Source organism: Aquarana catesbeiana, linkage group LG06 (genome assembly GCF_042186555.1).
Source record: "Aquarana catesbeiana isolate 2022-GZ linkage group LG06, ASM4218655v1, whole genome shotgun sequence".
Taxonomy (NCBI): Eukaryota; Metazoa; Chordata; class Amphibia; order Anura; family Ranidae; genus Aquarana; species Aquarana catesbeiana.
The window spans coordinates 61,490,911-61,506,259 of record NC_133329.1 but is presented as its reverse complement, the minus strand read 5'-3'; the positions used below and the strand labels follow the sequence as shown (position 1 = coordinate 61,506,259).

At 44.4% G+C, this 15,349-nt stretch overlaps 1 protein-coding gene across 2 annotated transcripts in view; it reads left to right on the top strand.

The window, feature by feature from the left end:
• The first annotated feature begins 10,286 nt into the window (after positions 1 to 10,286).
• The window catches only part of LOC141148537 (E3 ubiquitin-protein ligase TRIM39-like), a 47,727-nt gene continuing 42,664 nt past the window's right edge, over positions 10,287 to 15,349 (top strand). For both annotated transcript variants that reach the window (XM_073636082.1, XM_073636081.1), the window contains exon 1: positions 10,287 to 11,874. In XM_073636082.1, coding sequence (XP_073492183.1) covers positions 10,324 to 11,874 — 1,551 coding nt within the window. In that variant the 5' untranslated portion in view covers positions 10,287 to 10,323. The remainder of the gene's footprint in view (positions 11,875 to 15,349) is intronic.

The following is a 15,349-nucleotide window of genomic DNA, read 5'->3' as shown; positions in this document are numbered from 1 at the left end:
CACCACCATGCTTGACTGTAGGCAAGACACACTTGTCTTTGTACTCCTCACCTGGTTGCCCCCACACACGCTTGACACCATCTGAACCAAATAAGTTTATCTTGGTCTCATCAGATCACAGGACATGGTTCCAGTAATCCATGACCTTAGTCTGCTTGTCTTCAGCAAAATGCTTATGGGCTTTCTTGTGCATTATCTTTAGAAGAGGCTTCTTTCTGGGATGACAGTCATGCAGACCAATTTGATGCAGTGTGTGGCGTATGGTCTGAGCACTGACAGGCTGACCCCCCACCCCTTCAACCTCTGCAGCAATGCTGGCAGCACTCATACGTCTATTTCCCAAAGACAACCTCTGGATATGACGCTGAGCACGTGCACTCAACTTCTTTGATCGACCATGGCGAGGCCTGTTCTGAGTGGAACCTGTCCTGTTAAACCGCTGTATGGTCTTGGCCACCGTGCTGCAGTTCAGTTTCAGGGTCTTGGCGATCTTTTTATAGCCTAGGCCATCTTTATGTAGAGCAACAATTCTTTTTTTCAGACCCTTAGAGAGTTCTTTGCCATGAGGTGCCATGTTGAACTTCCAGTGACCAGTATGAGAGAGTGAGAGCAATAACACCAAATTTAACACACCTGCTCCCCATTCACACCTGAGACCTTGTATCACTAACGAGTCACATGACATCGGGGAGGGAAAATGGCTAATTGGGCCCATTTTGGACATTTTCACTTAGGGGTGTATTCAGAAAATATTTATGATTGTGTGTGTGTATATATATATATATATATATATATATATATATATATTTATGTAATAAATATGTAAAAAATAAACCTGCTGATGCATACAAATCCGCCACTTAACTCCCAGTCACATCACTGACAAACTATAGTGATGTCATATATGATCAATTATTTCACCCAGAAACCGTGTGCCTTTACTTATATATTGGCAACAGGATCAGAAAATGACATTCGTCAGGAGTCACGTGATGGGTTTTACTGTGTCGGCAGGCAGTGGCTTTATTTTTCTTTCAGTGGGTCTGTGGGTGGTAGGCATTGTATTGACATGGATCTGCATCATGGGACACTTTTTTAATTAAAGGATCTGTCAAAAAGTGTGTGTGTGTTTATTTACTATTGACATTTTCTTTTGTGAATGAGTATGGGTTTTATGTACCCCTTACTCATTCATGTATCCCTTACTCATTCTTGTGGGGGTCTGGCTTCTGGGGGTTTCAGGGGGTGTGGTTTCTGGGGACCCCTTAAATGCTTACCAACTGTGTCGGATCTGCTGGGATAGTCACACTTTCTGGTCTGATGTCCAGTGATGGCTCTGTCCCGGGGATTTGCCCTGAAATCAGAGCCACAGTGGCAGCTCCTAGGACCTACCACAGAGGCTACAGTAGAAAATAGATTACACCATACTTCCACTTCTGTTCAATGAGAGTATAATGCAATCTATTATTAATCAAATCTATTCTGTTCCTCCCACTCACTCCGCAGTCTACCTCCGTTTCTTCTGGGGGAAGCCCTAGAGTAGTAGCTAATGCAGGGGGATCTTACTGTCAAAGTACCCGGAATAGGAGCCAGGGCAGACAGGCAGGTAGTTGGTGGGGCAGGGGGTGTGATCACTTGCTCCCCTCCTAGCATCGGTGGCTGCTTCATTGGGGCTTAGCTAGCAGCTGAAGATGATGAAAGAGGAGGAGTAGATACAGAAGCCCAGGAAGCCTTCTATCTCCAGCCATATGGTAAGGGATCGGACATGCACCCTAGTCGATATTGTCCAATCAGCTCATGCCGCTTCTCTTGGTGGGTTGGTCTAACGTCCGAAAATATCGAATCCTGATTCGAATCCATCTGCTGTAAAAATATAACAAATATATAGCAATCTTCCGGAAAAACAGCAAAAAATTTTAATCCACCTGGACCAACGAATATAGGGAACGAATTCCGAAAATGTGAAATGAATTGCAAAATCAAATGAGTTCAACATAATGAATGTGACATAATAAATTCCTCAACAAACAAATGCATCTGAATTGAAGTGAAAATGTCCGACTTGCACATGTCTACCTATCACTACCTACAGTTCACTGACTGCCCTGATACTACATACTGCTCACTGACTGCCCTCCAAATACATCCTATTCACTGGCCTACCATTACAAACTGCTCACTGACTGCCTTATCACTACACACTATTCACTGACCGCTCTGCTACTACATACTGCTCACTGACCGCTCTGCCCCTACATACTGCTCACTGACCGCTCTGCCCCTACATACTGCTCACTGACCGCTCTGCCCCTATATACTGCTCACTGACCGCTCTGCTACTACATACTGCTCACTGACCGCTTTCTCCTACATACTGCTCACTGACTGCTCTGCCCCTATATACTGCTTACTGACCGCTCTGCCACTACATACTGCTCACTGACCGCTCTGCCCCTACATACTGCTCACTGACTGCTCTGCCCCTATATACTGCTTACTGACTGCTCTGCCCCTACATACTGCTCACTGACCGCTCTGCTACTACATACTGCTCACTGACCGCTCTGCCCCTACATACTGCTCACTGACCGCTCTGCCACTACATACTATTCACTGACCGCTCTGCCACTACATACTGCTCACTGACCGCTCTGCCCCTACATACTGCTCACTGACCGCTCTGCCACTACATACTATTCACTGACCGCTCTGCCACTACATACTGCTCACTGACCGCTCTGCCACTACATACTGCTCACTGACCGCTCTGCCCCTACATACTGCTCACTGACCGCTCTGCCCCAATATACTGCTCACTGACCGCTCTGCCCCTATATACTGCTCACTGACCGCTCTGCCCCTACATACTGCTCACTGACCGCTCTGCCACTACATACTATTCACTGACCGCTCTGCCACTACATACTGCTCACTGACCGCTCTGCCCCTACATACTGCTCACTGACCGCTCTGCCACTACATACTATTCACTGACCGCTCTGCCACTACATACTGCTCACTGACCGCTCTGCCCCTACATACTGCTCACTGACCGCTCTGCCCCAATATACTGCTCACTGACCGCTCTGCCCCTATATACTATTCACTGACCGCTCTGCCCCTACATACTGCTCACTGACCGCTGTGCTACTACATACTGCTCACTGACCGCTCTGCCCCTATATACTGCTCACTGACCGCTCTGCCCCTACATATTGCTCACTGACCACTCTGCTACTACATACTGCTCACTGACCGCTCTGCCCCTACATACTGCTCACTGACCGCTCTGCTACTACATACTATTCACTGACCGCTCTGCTACTACATACTGCTCACTGACCGCTCTGCCCCTACATACTGCTCACTGACCGCTCTGCTACTACATACTATTCACTGACCGCTCTGCTACTACATACTGCTCACTGACCGCTCTGCTACTACATACTGCTCACTGACCGCTCTGCCACTACATACTATTCACTGACCGCTCTGCTACTACATACTATTCACTGACCGCTTTGCCACTACATACTATTCACTGACCGCTCTGCCCCTACATACTGCTCACTGACCGCTCTGCTGCTACAAACCATACATTCCATAGCACATCATTGCCATTTCTTACTGCCCTGTAACTTTTGTATTTCCTTAGCCCCATATAGCATTAGGTTTAAGATATGCCTCTCGTAAAACCACACCCATTTTAAATGAATGCCCCACCCCTAATTAAAGGATTTCTCTACCTACAATGGTTTGCTGACCACACAGCAGAAAAGGTGTCCCTTGACATTTTTTTGGAAATTATTATTTTTAAAGGGGGGCTTATTTATTAAAAATAATAAAGTCACATGGTTAAAGCTGAATTTCAGGTATGGCTTTTTTTTAATTTTTGCATAGTTGCATTGCTTGGACCAATGTAGGTGTGTATGTGCCATACCTGTGGAATCCCCATGGAAGCTGTAAATCAGTGTAATGCTCACTCCTAGTGCAGTGATTGTTACTAGTTTCCGCATCCCATAGCCTGATGCTTAGTGAACACAGGAGGTCACTCACCCAGCACAGGCACCAATCAGAAAACACTTTGGGTCCTTTCACATGAGTCGGTCCACCCGGACGGACTCCGCTTTGCTCAGCAGGGAATTGCTCCTTTGATCCCCGCTGAGCAGGGGGTGACAGGTCTGTCCCCGGCTCTCCGCTCACTGTGCAGAGACGGATCTGTCAGAGTCCCGCTCTCCTCTATGGGGAGATCAGATGAAAACGGACTGCTTGCATAGCTCCCAACTGTCCCTGATTTTGAGGGACTGTCCCTGATTTGGAGCAATGTCCCTCTGTCCCTCAATCGTCCCTCATTTTGGTCTGATCTATATAGATGTATATAAAATGCACTTTTTATCTATTGTCTCTCAATACTAAACCTTTCATCTGATTTCTAAATAGCTGCATTTCTAAAAGCCAATATAAAGGAATAGTAGTGGTAAAAAAAAACACTTGTGGGTTTAACCAATCTTGATTTTTTGTACAATTCTCCTTTAAGGGGGCGTGGCAAGGGGTGTGTCCTATGCCTGCATACTTTTTCTGATAGGTGTCCCTCATTCCCATCTCAAAAAGTCGGGAGGTATGGGCTTGTCAGTCTTTATCCGATCTGATCCGATCCTCCAGAGGGATGGAAAATAAGGTCACCATCCATCTGGATTTCCCGGACAGGATTGGATCAGATAGTAGCGGGTGTCAGCGGACATATCACCGCTGACATCTACCGTTCCATAGGAGGGAATGGAGGCTCCGATCAGGTCCGCCTGAAAAACTGACAGATGGACCTGATCGGAAAGCCCGTGTGAAAGGGGCCTTTGCATTTCCTTCACTTTGTGACCTGATCCAGATGTCTTGGATGGAGAAGGATCCACTGTTGGGATGAACACCATTCTATCTAGTTGGTGTCCGGAACACACAGAGAACGGATCTCCTCCATTATTTGGTCTTGTAGTAGAGGGTCTGGCGGGGATCCTGGAAGTCTGGTTCGGGATTTACACATCTCCTGACTCCTTTCTTCCACCTTTCCAGACCTCTGATCCTCCCTCCACCTCGGGTTTTGTTTCTCTCTCATTTAGCCAATTTAGACTCACCTGCACCCAGTCAGAGCTCTGCATCCTGGGGAGCAGACAGGTCTGGTGTGTTGGAGATAAAGGTTGGTGAAAACAGCAGAGCTGTGTATGTGGAGGGTGACAAGGAGTTGGTCTGGACAGGCTGGTAGTTAGGATTGCTGAGTAGTAGAAGCCGAAACACGGCTGGGTATTGTTTTGTAAAAGTTGCATTAAGCCTGCTATGGGGGCACCCGAGACAAGTTGCAGCACCGCATGCCCATTCAAACACAGAGCTGCTGACCCCTCTCTCTTCTGATTGGCTAACTGACTTTGACAGCTGCGGGAGCCAATGGCGCCGCTGCTGTGTCTCAGCCAATCAAGAGGGAGAGTCCTGGATGGCCGAGGTACTCGTGGACATCGCTGGACAGAGATGGGGCTCAGGTAAGTATTGGGGGTGCTGGGGAGTGTGCTACACACAGGAGGCTTTTTATCTTAATGCATTAAAGCGGAGTTCCACCCGTTTAAAAGTCAGCAGCTACAAAAAGTGTAGCTGCTGACTTTTAACAATCGGACATTCACCTGTCCCACGGTTCATCGATGCGGGCAAACAAAGCCCCGCTCCTCTCCGCGGCACCGCCATTCTAACTGTGGGCGCCCTGCTGTGGCTTCACAGTGTGAGCCGCACTGCACGCTGTGAATGGTCGGGCAATTTCCTGGGACCGGTGACGTGTCCCAGAAGATTGCAGGGAGGGAGGGGGGAGAGGTGATCTTCCTTCCGGCGCCAGGGGAGGAAGTGGGAGCTGGGTGCCTATAAAAACTGGGTATCTGCTCCCCCCCCCCCCCAAATGTTGCATGTCAGGGGGTCACCAGCACTTAAAGCGGAAGTTCCATTTTTGGGTGGAACTCCCGCTTTTAAGATAAAAAAAAGTTCTGCCTTTACAACTCCCTTAACTATTTAAAGCGGTTGTATACCCGCAAATGGGGGGGAAACACACACCAAAAAAAAAAAAACCCTGTAAATGAAAGGCATAATGAGCTAGTATCCACCACACTTGCGGTGCAATCCTGCAATGTAATATTGCTGGTTGACAATTTAACCACTCTAATTTAACCACTGGCAATTTAAGCCCAGGAAGATTTTACCCCCTTCCTGATCAGAGCATTTTTTGCGATACAGCGCTGCGTCGCTTTAACTGACAATTGCGCGGTTGTGCGACGTTGTACCCAAACAAAATTGACACCCTTTTTTTACCACAAACAGAGCTTTCTTTTGGTGATATTTGATCACTTCTGCGGCTCTTATTTTTTGCGCTATAAACAAAAAAAAAAAGCGTCAATTTTGAAAAAAAAGCAATATTTTTTGCTAAAATAAATATCCCCAAAAAATATATATAAAAAAAACAAATTTCTTTCTCAGTTTAGGCCGATATGTATTCTATATATTTTTGGTAAAAAAAAAATCACAATATGTGTATATTGGTTGGTTTGTGCAAAAGTTATAGCGTCTACAAAACGGGGAATAGATTTATGGCATTTTTACGATTAATTTTTTTTTTTTTATTAGTAATGGCGGCGATCTGCGATTTTTATCGGGACTGCAACATTATGGCGGACATATCTGACACTTTTGACAACATTTTAGGACCATTGTCATTTATACAGTGATCAATGCTATAAAAATGCACTGATCACTGTGTAAATGACACTGGCAGGGAAGGGGTTAAACACTAGGGGGCAGTGAAGGGGTTAAGTGTGTCCTAGGGTGGTGTTCTAACTGTGGGGGGGAGGGGCTACCACTGACATGACAGCGATCACTGATCCCGATGACAGGGAGCAGTAGATCTGTCATGTCACTAGGCAGAACAGGGAAATGCCTTGTTTACAAAGGCATCTCCCCGTTCTGCCGCTCCGTGACACGATCGCGGGCCCCTGGTGGACATTGAGTCCGCGGGCACGTGCCCACAATGCCGCGATTTAAAGGGGACGTACCTGTAGGGCCATTTGCCCAACCGTGCCATTGTGCTGACGTACATCGTTGTGCGCTGGTTGGCATGTGGTTAAAGAGGTACAAAAAAAAAAACGGGCATCTGGAGGCAGCAGTAGTGACGTCTGAACGTTTGCCAGTTGCTGCTGTACTGCCTTTTTAAAAGCAATACACTGCAAAATCTCATATCGGAGGGAGGAAGGCATTACTGCTGGTCTGAAAGAGCCCTTAAATACCTGCCGACCACTCACTGGAGCTTTACTGCTAAAGTGTAGCTGGCTGTGGAGAACATACAGTATCTCACAAAAGTGAGTACACCCCTCACATTTTTGTAAATATTTTATTCTATCTTTTCATGTGACAACACTGAAGAAATGACACTTTGCTACAATGTAAAGTAGTGAGTGTACAGCTTGTATAACAGTGTAAATTTTGTGTCCCCTCAAAATAACTCAACACACAGCCATTAATATCTAAACCGCTGGCAACAAAAGTGAGTACACCCCTAAGTGAAAATGTCCAAATTGGGCCCAATTAGCCGTTTCTATGCGTCTGGATTTAGTGGAGCGGAGCATATCGGATGTCAGCAGTCATCGCTCCATATAGATCTCATGTGTCCACATGGGTGGAAGGACCCTTAGAAGCATCACTAATAGACAATCGGTAAAAATCACTTGCTCTGGGTTCTTTCTGTCTGTAGGGTTACCTTCGCCCTCTTTTTTTTATTTTTTTTTCTTCTTCTTTGTTCCCAAAATGGCGTCTGCTGCTCTAGGAGATGAGCTGAGCTGCTGCAATCAGTGTGTGGGCTGCTTGATTACAAATATGGGAGAGTGGACAAAAAAAACGTGGCCAAGAAGTTGGAAGAACAGGTTCGGTTCCCAAAGCTAACACATCAGGATGAGGATTCTTATTTTCAAAGGGGAGACATTATAGAGATTCCAATAAGATTTTTTTTTTAAATTACAGTCACATGGTTAAAATAAAGATCCTTCTGGACATGCATGCTACCATAGACCCCCCCTTCCTAGCTAAGTGGGAAAGGGACCTTCAAATCACATTTACTACTCCGCAGAAGGAACGCATACTCTTCTTCGCTCATAAATAGTCACTCTGCAGCAAATATCAAGAAATCTCCTATAAGTTGACCACACGCTGGTACCGCACGCCGGCTGTATTGGCCAAAATATTCCCCAACCAATCTGATCGCTGCTGGCGATGTGGGCAACAAACTGGTACTATCCTACACATCTTCTGGGAGTGCCCCAAACTACAAACTTTCTGGCAACCGGTCCTCCGCTACATTCACAAATTCACAGATATTTCCTTAAACAATGACCCTGCTGCTGTGCTCCTCAACCTCACTCCCATGTCAGGAAAGCGATATCGTAAATCTCTTCTTAAACACCTACTCAGCGCTGCTAGAGCTTGCATCCCAAGTCAATGGAAGCAACAGTCTGCTCCAACTTTGGCCCAATGGTTCGCAAGGGTCAATGATATCGAACAAATGGAGGACCTCACTGCTACGATCCGGGACAAATCCGAGGAACATAGGACCAGGTGGTTTTATTGGACCAAGTTCCGCTTCTCAGAGGAATACCTCCGTGAGACATAGCCAGGTCGCGTTGAATACCAGAGGCTCTTGCTCCTATTCATGGCCGCTAGATGGCCTAGGGAGTAAAGGGCGGTCCTTGCTCTCTAGGTGGACTTCTGACTCCCCCCCCCCCCCCCCACTCTTCTACTATACCACCCTCCTTCTTTCCCTCTTCTTCATTCCCCTTTCTCACTCTCACTTCTTCCCTTTATTCTCCTTTATTCTCTTCCTCTATTTTAATCCCAAAAAACTTGGTATGATTTGACCTCAGTCAGTCACCTAGCAGCACCCTTCCCCTATGTACAGATACTTAACTTCACCTTGGATACTAGGGAGAATTCATAGAGCATCATAATTGTTCAGATCCACCGTCAAGGCGAAGCCCTAGTCCTATACCCCCAGGGTATCCAAGTATTTTGTATGCTTACTGAACTGTTCCTGTTATGTAATCTTGAGTTTACTTATCTTTTGTTCAGATAATACTACCGGATGTCCATGTGTACTCTACTTTGTTTACACTACATATTCTGTGAAGTTATCGTTTCATTGTATGTCGCATACCACTAAATAAATAATAAAAAAAAAATAAATAAAGATCCTTCTGTTAGAAAACATGTAAACCTTTATTTGTATGAAAAACTCTCCCGTTCTCTTTGTATTTCTTCCTTTATGTGAAATCCCCGGTGTTCCTGCCAGTCCTTCTGCGTTCCTATTAAAAACTGACCACACTAGGCAGGAGAGCACGGCATGGTCAGTTCTCTAGCTGTGCTGGAAAATCAGCCTGCTCTTAATCAATGACCAAACTTGTCCTGACATGTTGTGCCCATCAGCGTGCTCCTTAACATAAAATGTGCCCACCAGCATGCCCCTTAACATAAAATAAGGGGCATGCTGTAGGGCACATGTAATGATAAGGGGCACTCTGATGGGCACAATTTAGGTTAAGGGGTACTCTGGGCACAACAAAACGTGCCCATCTGTGTGCACTTAAACATAAAATGTGCACATCGGTGTTGCTCTTAAAATATGCCCATCAGAGTGCACCTTAACAGATTATGCCCCACATACCTTGAGGGCAGGAGAGGGCACATTCGGCAAGCTGCAGGGGGGACGGAAGCTGCGAGATATACCTCGCATGAGAGGCAGGAGTTGGGAGCCGCAAGCAGCAGGGGGGCGAGGCGCATGCATGACATCACGCCCGACCGGCAGTAAGAGCCGCAGAGAGAAGCAGGAGGCGGGGCGCACACACGCGACATCACTGGTGGGAAACCCATGGTCCCAGTAAACCAATAACTGGTACTAAACTGGCGGGCCGGGCAGAAGCGTCCCACGAGCTGCCATTTAAAGATGGCCGCACTCTTAAATTACACACCATTCTATCTAGTTTGTGTCCAGAACACACAGAGAACATATCTCATCCATTATTTGGTTTATATTTCGTATCACCGTCTGGACAAAAAAAATCTAAATCTATATTTTTCCTCCCATCAATAGCTAAGAATTAGTCTTAGTGGCTTTTTCTTTACACGTATATTTCAGTGACGGACAATAAGTAAAAATCATTTGCTTTGGGTTCTTCCTGTCCTCTGTAGGGTTAACTTGTGAAGCCTCCACCTTCTTTATGAAAAAAAATTTTAGTTTCGTTTCTTTTCTATGTTCCCAGAATGGCGTCTGCTGCTCTAGGAGACGAGCTGAGCTGCTCCATCTGCCTGAACCTTTACACGGAGCCGGTGTCACTGAGATGTGGACACATCTTCTGCCGGGATTGTATTGTGACTGCTCTGGATACACAGGAGGGGTCTGGAGTTTATTCCTGTCCGGAGTGCAGAGAGGAGTATGTAGAACGTCCTACTCTGGAGAAGAACAGGAAGTTGTGTAACATTGTGGACAACTTCAGATCTACACAACAAAAGGAGGAGAAAAGTGAGATTCTCTGTACATATTGTGTGGATTCTCCGGTGGGAGCTGTCAAGACTTGTCTGCATTGTGAGACTTCTATGTGTGATAAACACCTGACAGCCCACAACAAGACAGTGGACCATGTGTTGGTGGAACCCACCTTATCCTTCAGTAGTAAAAAATGCTCCATCCACAAGAAGCTTCTGGAATATTTCTGCTCCAAGGACTCCACCTATCTATGTGTGTCCTGCTGTCTGGTGGGGAAACATAAAGGACATGAAGTGGAACTTCTAGAAGAGGCTTTGGAGAAGAAGAAGGAGAAACTAAATTGTGTTCTAAGAAACCTCACGACAACAAAAGAGAAAACTGAACAGGAAATTCAGAGTCTACAAGACCAGAAGAGAATAGCAGAGGAAAAAGCCGATGATGAGAAGAAGAGAGTCACTGCCCTGTTTGAGGATATGAGGAGACAGCTGGAGGTACAGGAACAGAGAGTCCTGAGTGAGATCTCCAGACAGGTAGAGGAGGTCTCACAGTCAGTTGATGATCTCATTAAACAGTTGGAGATACAGAAGGATGAGCTGTCTGGGAAAATTGGTCACTTTGAGAAGTTGTGTAACATGACCGACCCAATAACTGTCCTACAAAATCAGGAATCGGACACAGGTGACCAGAATGTGGAGGAATCTTCTGTTCATAATCTGGATGATTTTCTGACCTCTCTTGTGTTGCACAGATCTATAACTGATCTTATTGCTAATATGCAGTTAAACACCAACTTCAATATACAGGATGCAACAGATCTGCTATTGGATGTAAAAACAGCCAATACAGTTGTGGCTTTATCTGATGACCTGAGAACAGCATCCAGCTCTGAAACAGAAAAAAATAGACCAGCATTACCACAGAGATTTACTTTATACAGTCAGGTGATGAGTATGGAGAGTTTTTCTCATGGGAGACATTACTGGGAAGTAGAGGTTGGTGACTGTGGGAATTGGGATGTGGGTGTTTGCTATCCCAGTATACAGAGAGATGGAGAGAAGTCTGGTATTGGGAAAAATACCAAGTCCTGGTGTTTTGGTATATTTGAAAATGCATATTCATGCGAACATGACTCTCAATACCAGAACATTAACCTCAATTCTCCTGTGCGGAGATTGGGATTATATTTGGATTATGAAGGTGGCCGTCTGTCCTTCTACCATCTGAGTGACCCCATCAGACATCTCCACACCTTCACCACCACCTTCACCGAACCCCTCCATGCTGTCTTCTATCTGGATGATGGAGCCTGGGTAAAGCTAGTATCTAAGGTGCTTTCTATACAGTGAAACCATAATTTACAGCATATTTCTTTTTTTTTTTTTAAAGTTTTTCATCAATACAATTAAAAAAAAGGGTTAAATCATCACAGAAATAGGAACCGCTGGGAGAATTAAAGGGAATGCAAGGATTTTTTTTGTTTTTGTTTGTTTCACTTACTACTTTTTCTTTCGTACTGGGTTTTCAGAATAACAAACTGCATAGTTTTAGATTTTTCATATGTTTAGCGCAATATAACTCCTTTTGTAGTGAAATATTACATTTTTATAGTCAGATGGAATAGTGCAACAAATAAGTCAGAATGAGGGACAGAGGGGGTTGGTTTTGAAAGAAGGACAGTCCCTCCGCATCAGGGACAGTTGGGATCTATATCATCCATTTCATACTTTTTTCTCACTTTCACAGCCTCTGATAACTACAATACACTACCAGAGCCCCCATGTACCTACTATGAGGTCACCCAACATCTCACTGCTCTCTGTATGTTCTGACTGGTATACCAGAACTTACAATGGGATCTAGATAATGTTACAGTAACTCCCCATACTGGCACTATTAATGGGCTGTATACTACTTTGTCATGTGATACTAACTTAAAATAAAAATATCCAAACAGCAGCTTTTCAACTTTATATTTTATTTATTAACGCTTCAAAGAGATTTCACTATTAAGGCTTTATTCATAAATATGATTTTTTTGGGGGGGTATTTCATACCCTTGCAGAAATACTGCAAATACTACATAATGTAATGTTCTCTCTTATATTAGTGCCCCAACCAAGAAATATTACAGTAGAAGATTGCATGTTTAACATACTGCATATGGTTTATAAACTCTTAGGCCGCGTACACACCATCGCACATTCCAACAACAAAATCCATGATTTTTTTTTTCCGACGGATGTTGGCTCAAACTTGTCTAGCATACACACGGTCACACAAATCTTGTCGGAAATTCGCAACGTCAAGAGCGCGGTGACGAACAACACGTACCACGAGAAAAATGAAGTTCAATAGCCAGTGCGGCTCTTCTGCTTGATTCCGAGCATGCGTGGAACTTTGTGCGTCGGAACTGTGTACACGCGATCAGAATTTACGACAATGGATTTTGTTGTTGGAAAATTTAAGGTCCAGATCTCAAATTTTGTTTGTTGGAAATTCCGACGGAAAATGTCCGATGGAGCCTACACACGGTCGGAATTTCCGACAACAAGCTCCCATCGAACATTTCCCGTCGGAAAATCCGACCGTGTGTACAGAGCATTACACTACATATACATTACAGTGTACATATACACTGCATTACCTTTCTGTAGGAATATTCCTATTGTTGTACGAGCCCACCATGACTATCGAATACCATCTGTAAAGCTTTGGTTGTAAATTTTAAAACGCCTAAAATACAGTTTCTAACATATTTTCCCAAACTAACCAAATAAAAAAATATAACAATTCAATTCATCTTAAGGTCCATCTATTCATACGTATATTCATTATTAGTATTGTTCCCACTTCCCTACCCGCCCATAGTAATATGACATCCGCAGGAGGGATCCCCCATCCTGTGCGGGTGTCATATGACGTCCTGGGCTTCCCGGCCGTCTTGGGGGTGCCTCGGGTGACATCGGCGGCCACGATGTCCGCGGGGCACCTGCAATTGCCCGATAACGGAGCAGGACTGTGAATCTGTGTGTGCAAACACACAGATCCACATCCTGTTAGGGGAGAGGAGACCAATCGTGTGTTCCCAGTACAGAGGAACAGTGATCGGTCTCCTCCCCTTGTGAGTCCCCTCCCCCCTACAGTTAGAATCACTCCCTAGGTAACACATTTAACCCCTTGATCGCCCCCTAGTGTTAACCCCTTCCCTGCCAGTGACATTTATACAGTAATCAGTGAATTTGTATAGCACTGATCGCTGTATAAATGTGAATGGTCCCAAAATAGTGTCAAAAGTGTCCGATGTGTCCGCCGCAATGTCACAGTCACGATAAAGATTGCAGATCGCCACCATTACTAGTAAAAAAATTAAATAAATAAATAATAAAAATGCTATAAATCTATCCCCTATTTTGTAGACGCTATAACTTTTGCGCAGACCAATCAATATATGCTTGCGATTTTTTTTTTTTTTTTTTTTTTTTTTTTTTTTTTTTTACCAATAATATGTAGAATACATATCGGCCTAAACTGAGAAAAAACATTTTTTTTTTAAATTGGGATATTTATTATAGCAAAAAGTAAAAAATATTGTGTTTTTTTTTTTTTTTTTTTTTTTTAATTTCAAACTTGTCACTCTTCTTTTGTTTATAGCGCAAAAAATAAAAATCCCAGAAGTGATCAAATACCACCAAAAGAAAGCTCTATTTGTGGGGAAAAAAATTATAAAATTCATTTTGGATGCAGTGTTGCATGACCGCGCAATTGTTATTCAAAATGCGACAGCGCTGAAAATTGGCCTGGGCAGGAAGGGGGTGAAAATGCCCGTTATTGAAGTGGTTAATAAGCAAATATTAGATTAGTGAAGGCTTTTAACAGACGGGGGTATAGCGGGTCATGCTGTAGGACCGGTCACTAGGCTCTGGTCTGATGAGAGACTGAAAGATAAACAGGAATGTTCTTGTTTTATTGGATTGCAGATAACAATAGTAAACCAGCTTCATCTTTGTAATGCTCTGTTCATTCATTGATTTCCTTTTCCTGTAATCAGTTGAGTTTTCAGGTGAAGGTAGTTTTGTTGTACATTAGCAATGCAAGGACTGCTGCTCCTCTGAAAAGCAATTCATGCTCAGATCGCTTTTCAGAGGTGTTTGACAGGTGGAAAAAAGAGTACGTTTCTTCCTCGCTACTAGGGATGAGCCGAACACCCCCGGTTCGGTTCGCACCAGAACCTGCGAACAGACCGAAAATTCGCACAAACGTTAGAACCCCATTGACGTCTATGGGACTCGAACGTTTGAAATCAAAAGTGCTCATTTTAAAGGCTAATTTTCATGGTATTGTCCTAAAAAGTGTTTGGGGACCCGGGTCCTGCCCCAGAGGACATGTATCAATGCAAAAAAAAGTTGTAAAAACGGCCGTTTTTTCGGGAGCAGTGATTTTAATGATGCTTAAAGTAAAAAAAATAAAAAAGTGAAATATTCCTTTAAATATCGTACCTGGGGTGTGTCTATAGTATGCCTGTAAAGTGGCGCGTGTTTCCCGTGCTTAGAACAGCCCCTGCACAAAATGTCTTTTTTTTAAAGGAAAAAAAGTCATTTAAAACTGCTTGCGGGTTTAATGTAATGTCGGGTCCTGGCAATATGGATGAAAATCAGTGAGACAAACGGCATGGGTACCCCCCAGTCCATTACCAGGCCCTTTGGGTCTTGTATGGATATTAAGGGGAACCCCGCACCCAAATTAAAAAAAGGAAAGATGATGGGCCACCAGGCCCTATATACTCTGAACAGCAGTATACAGGCG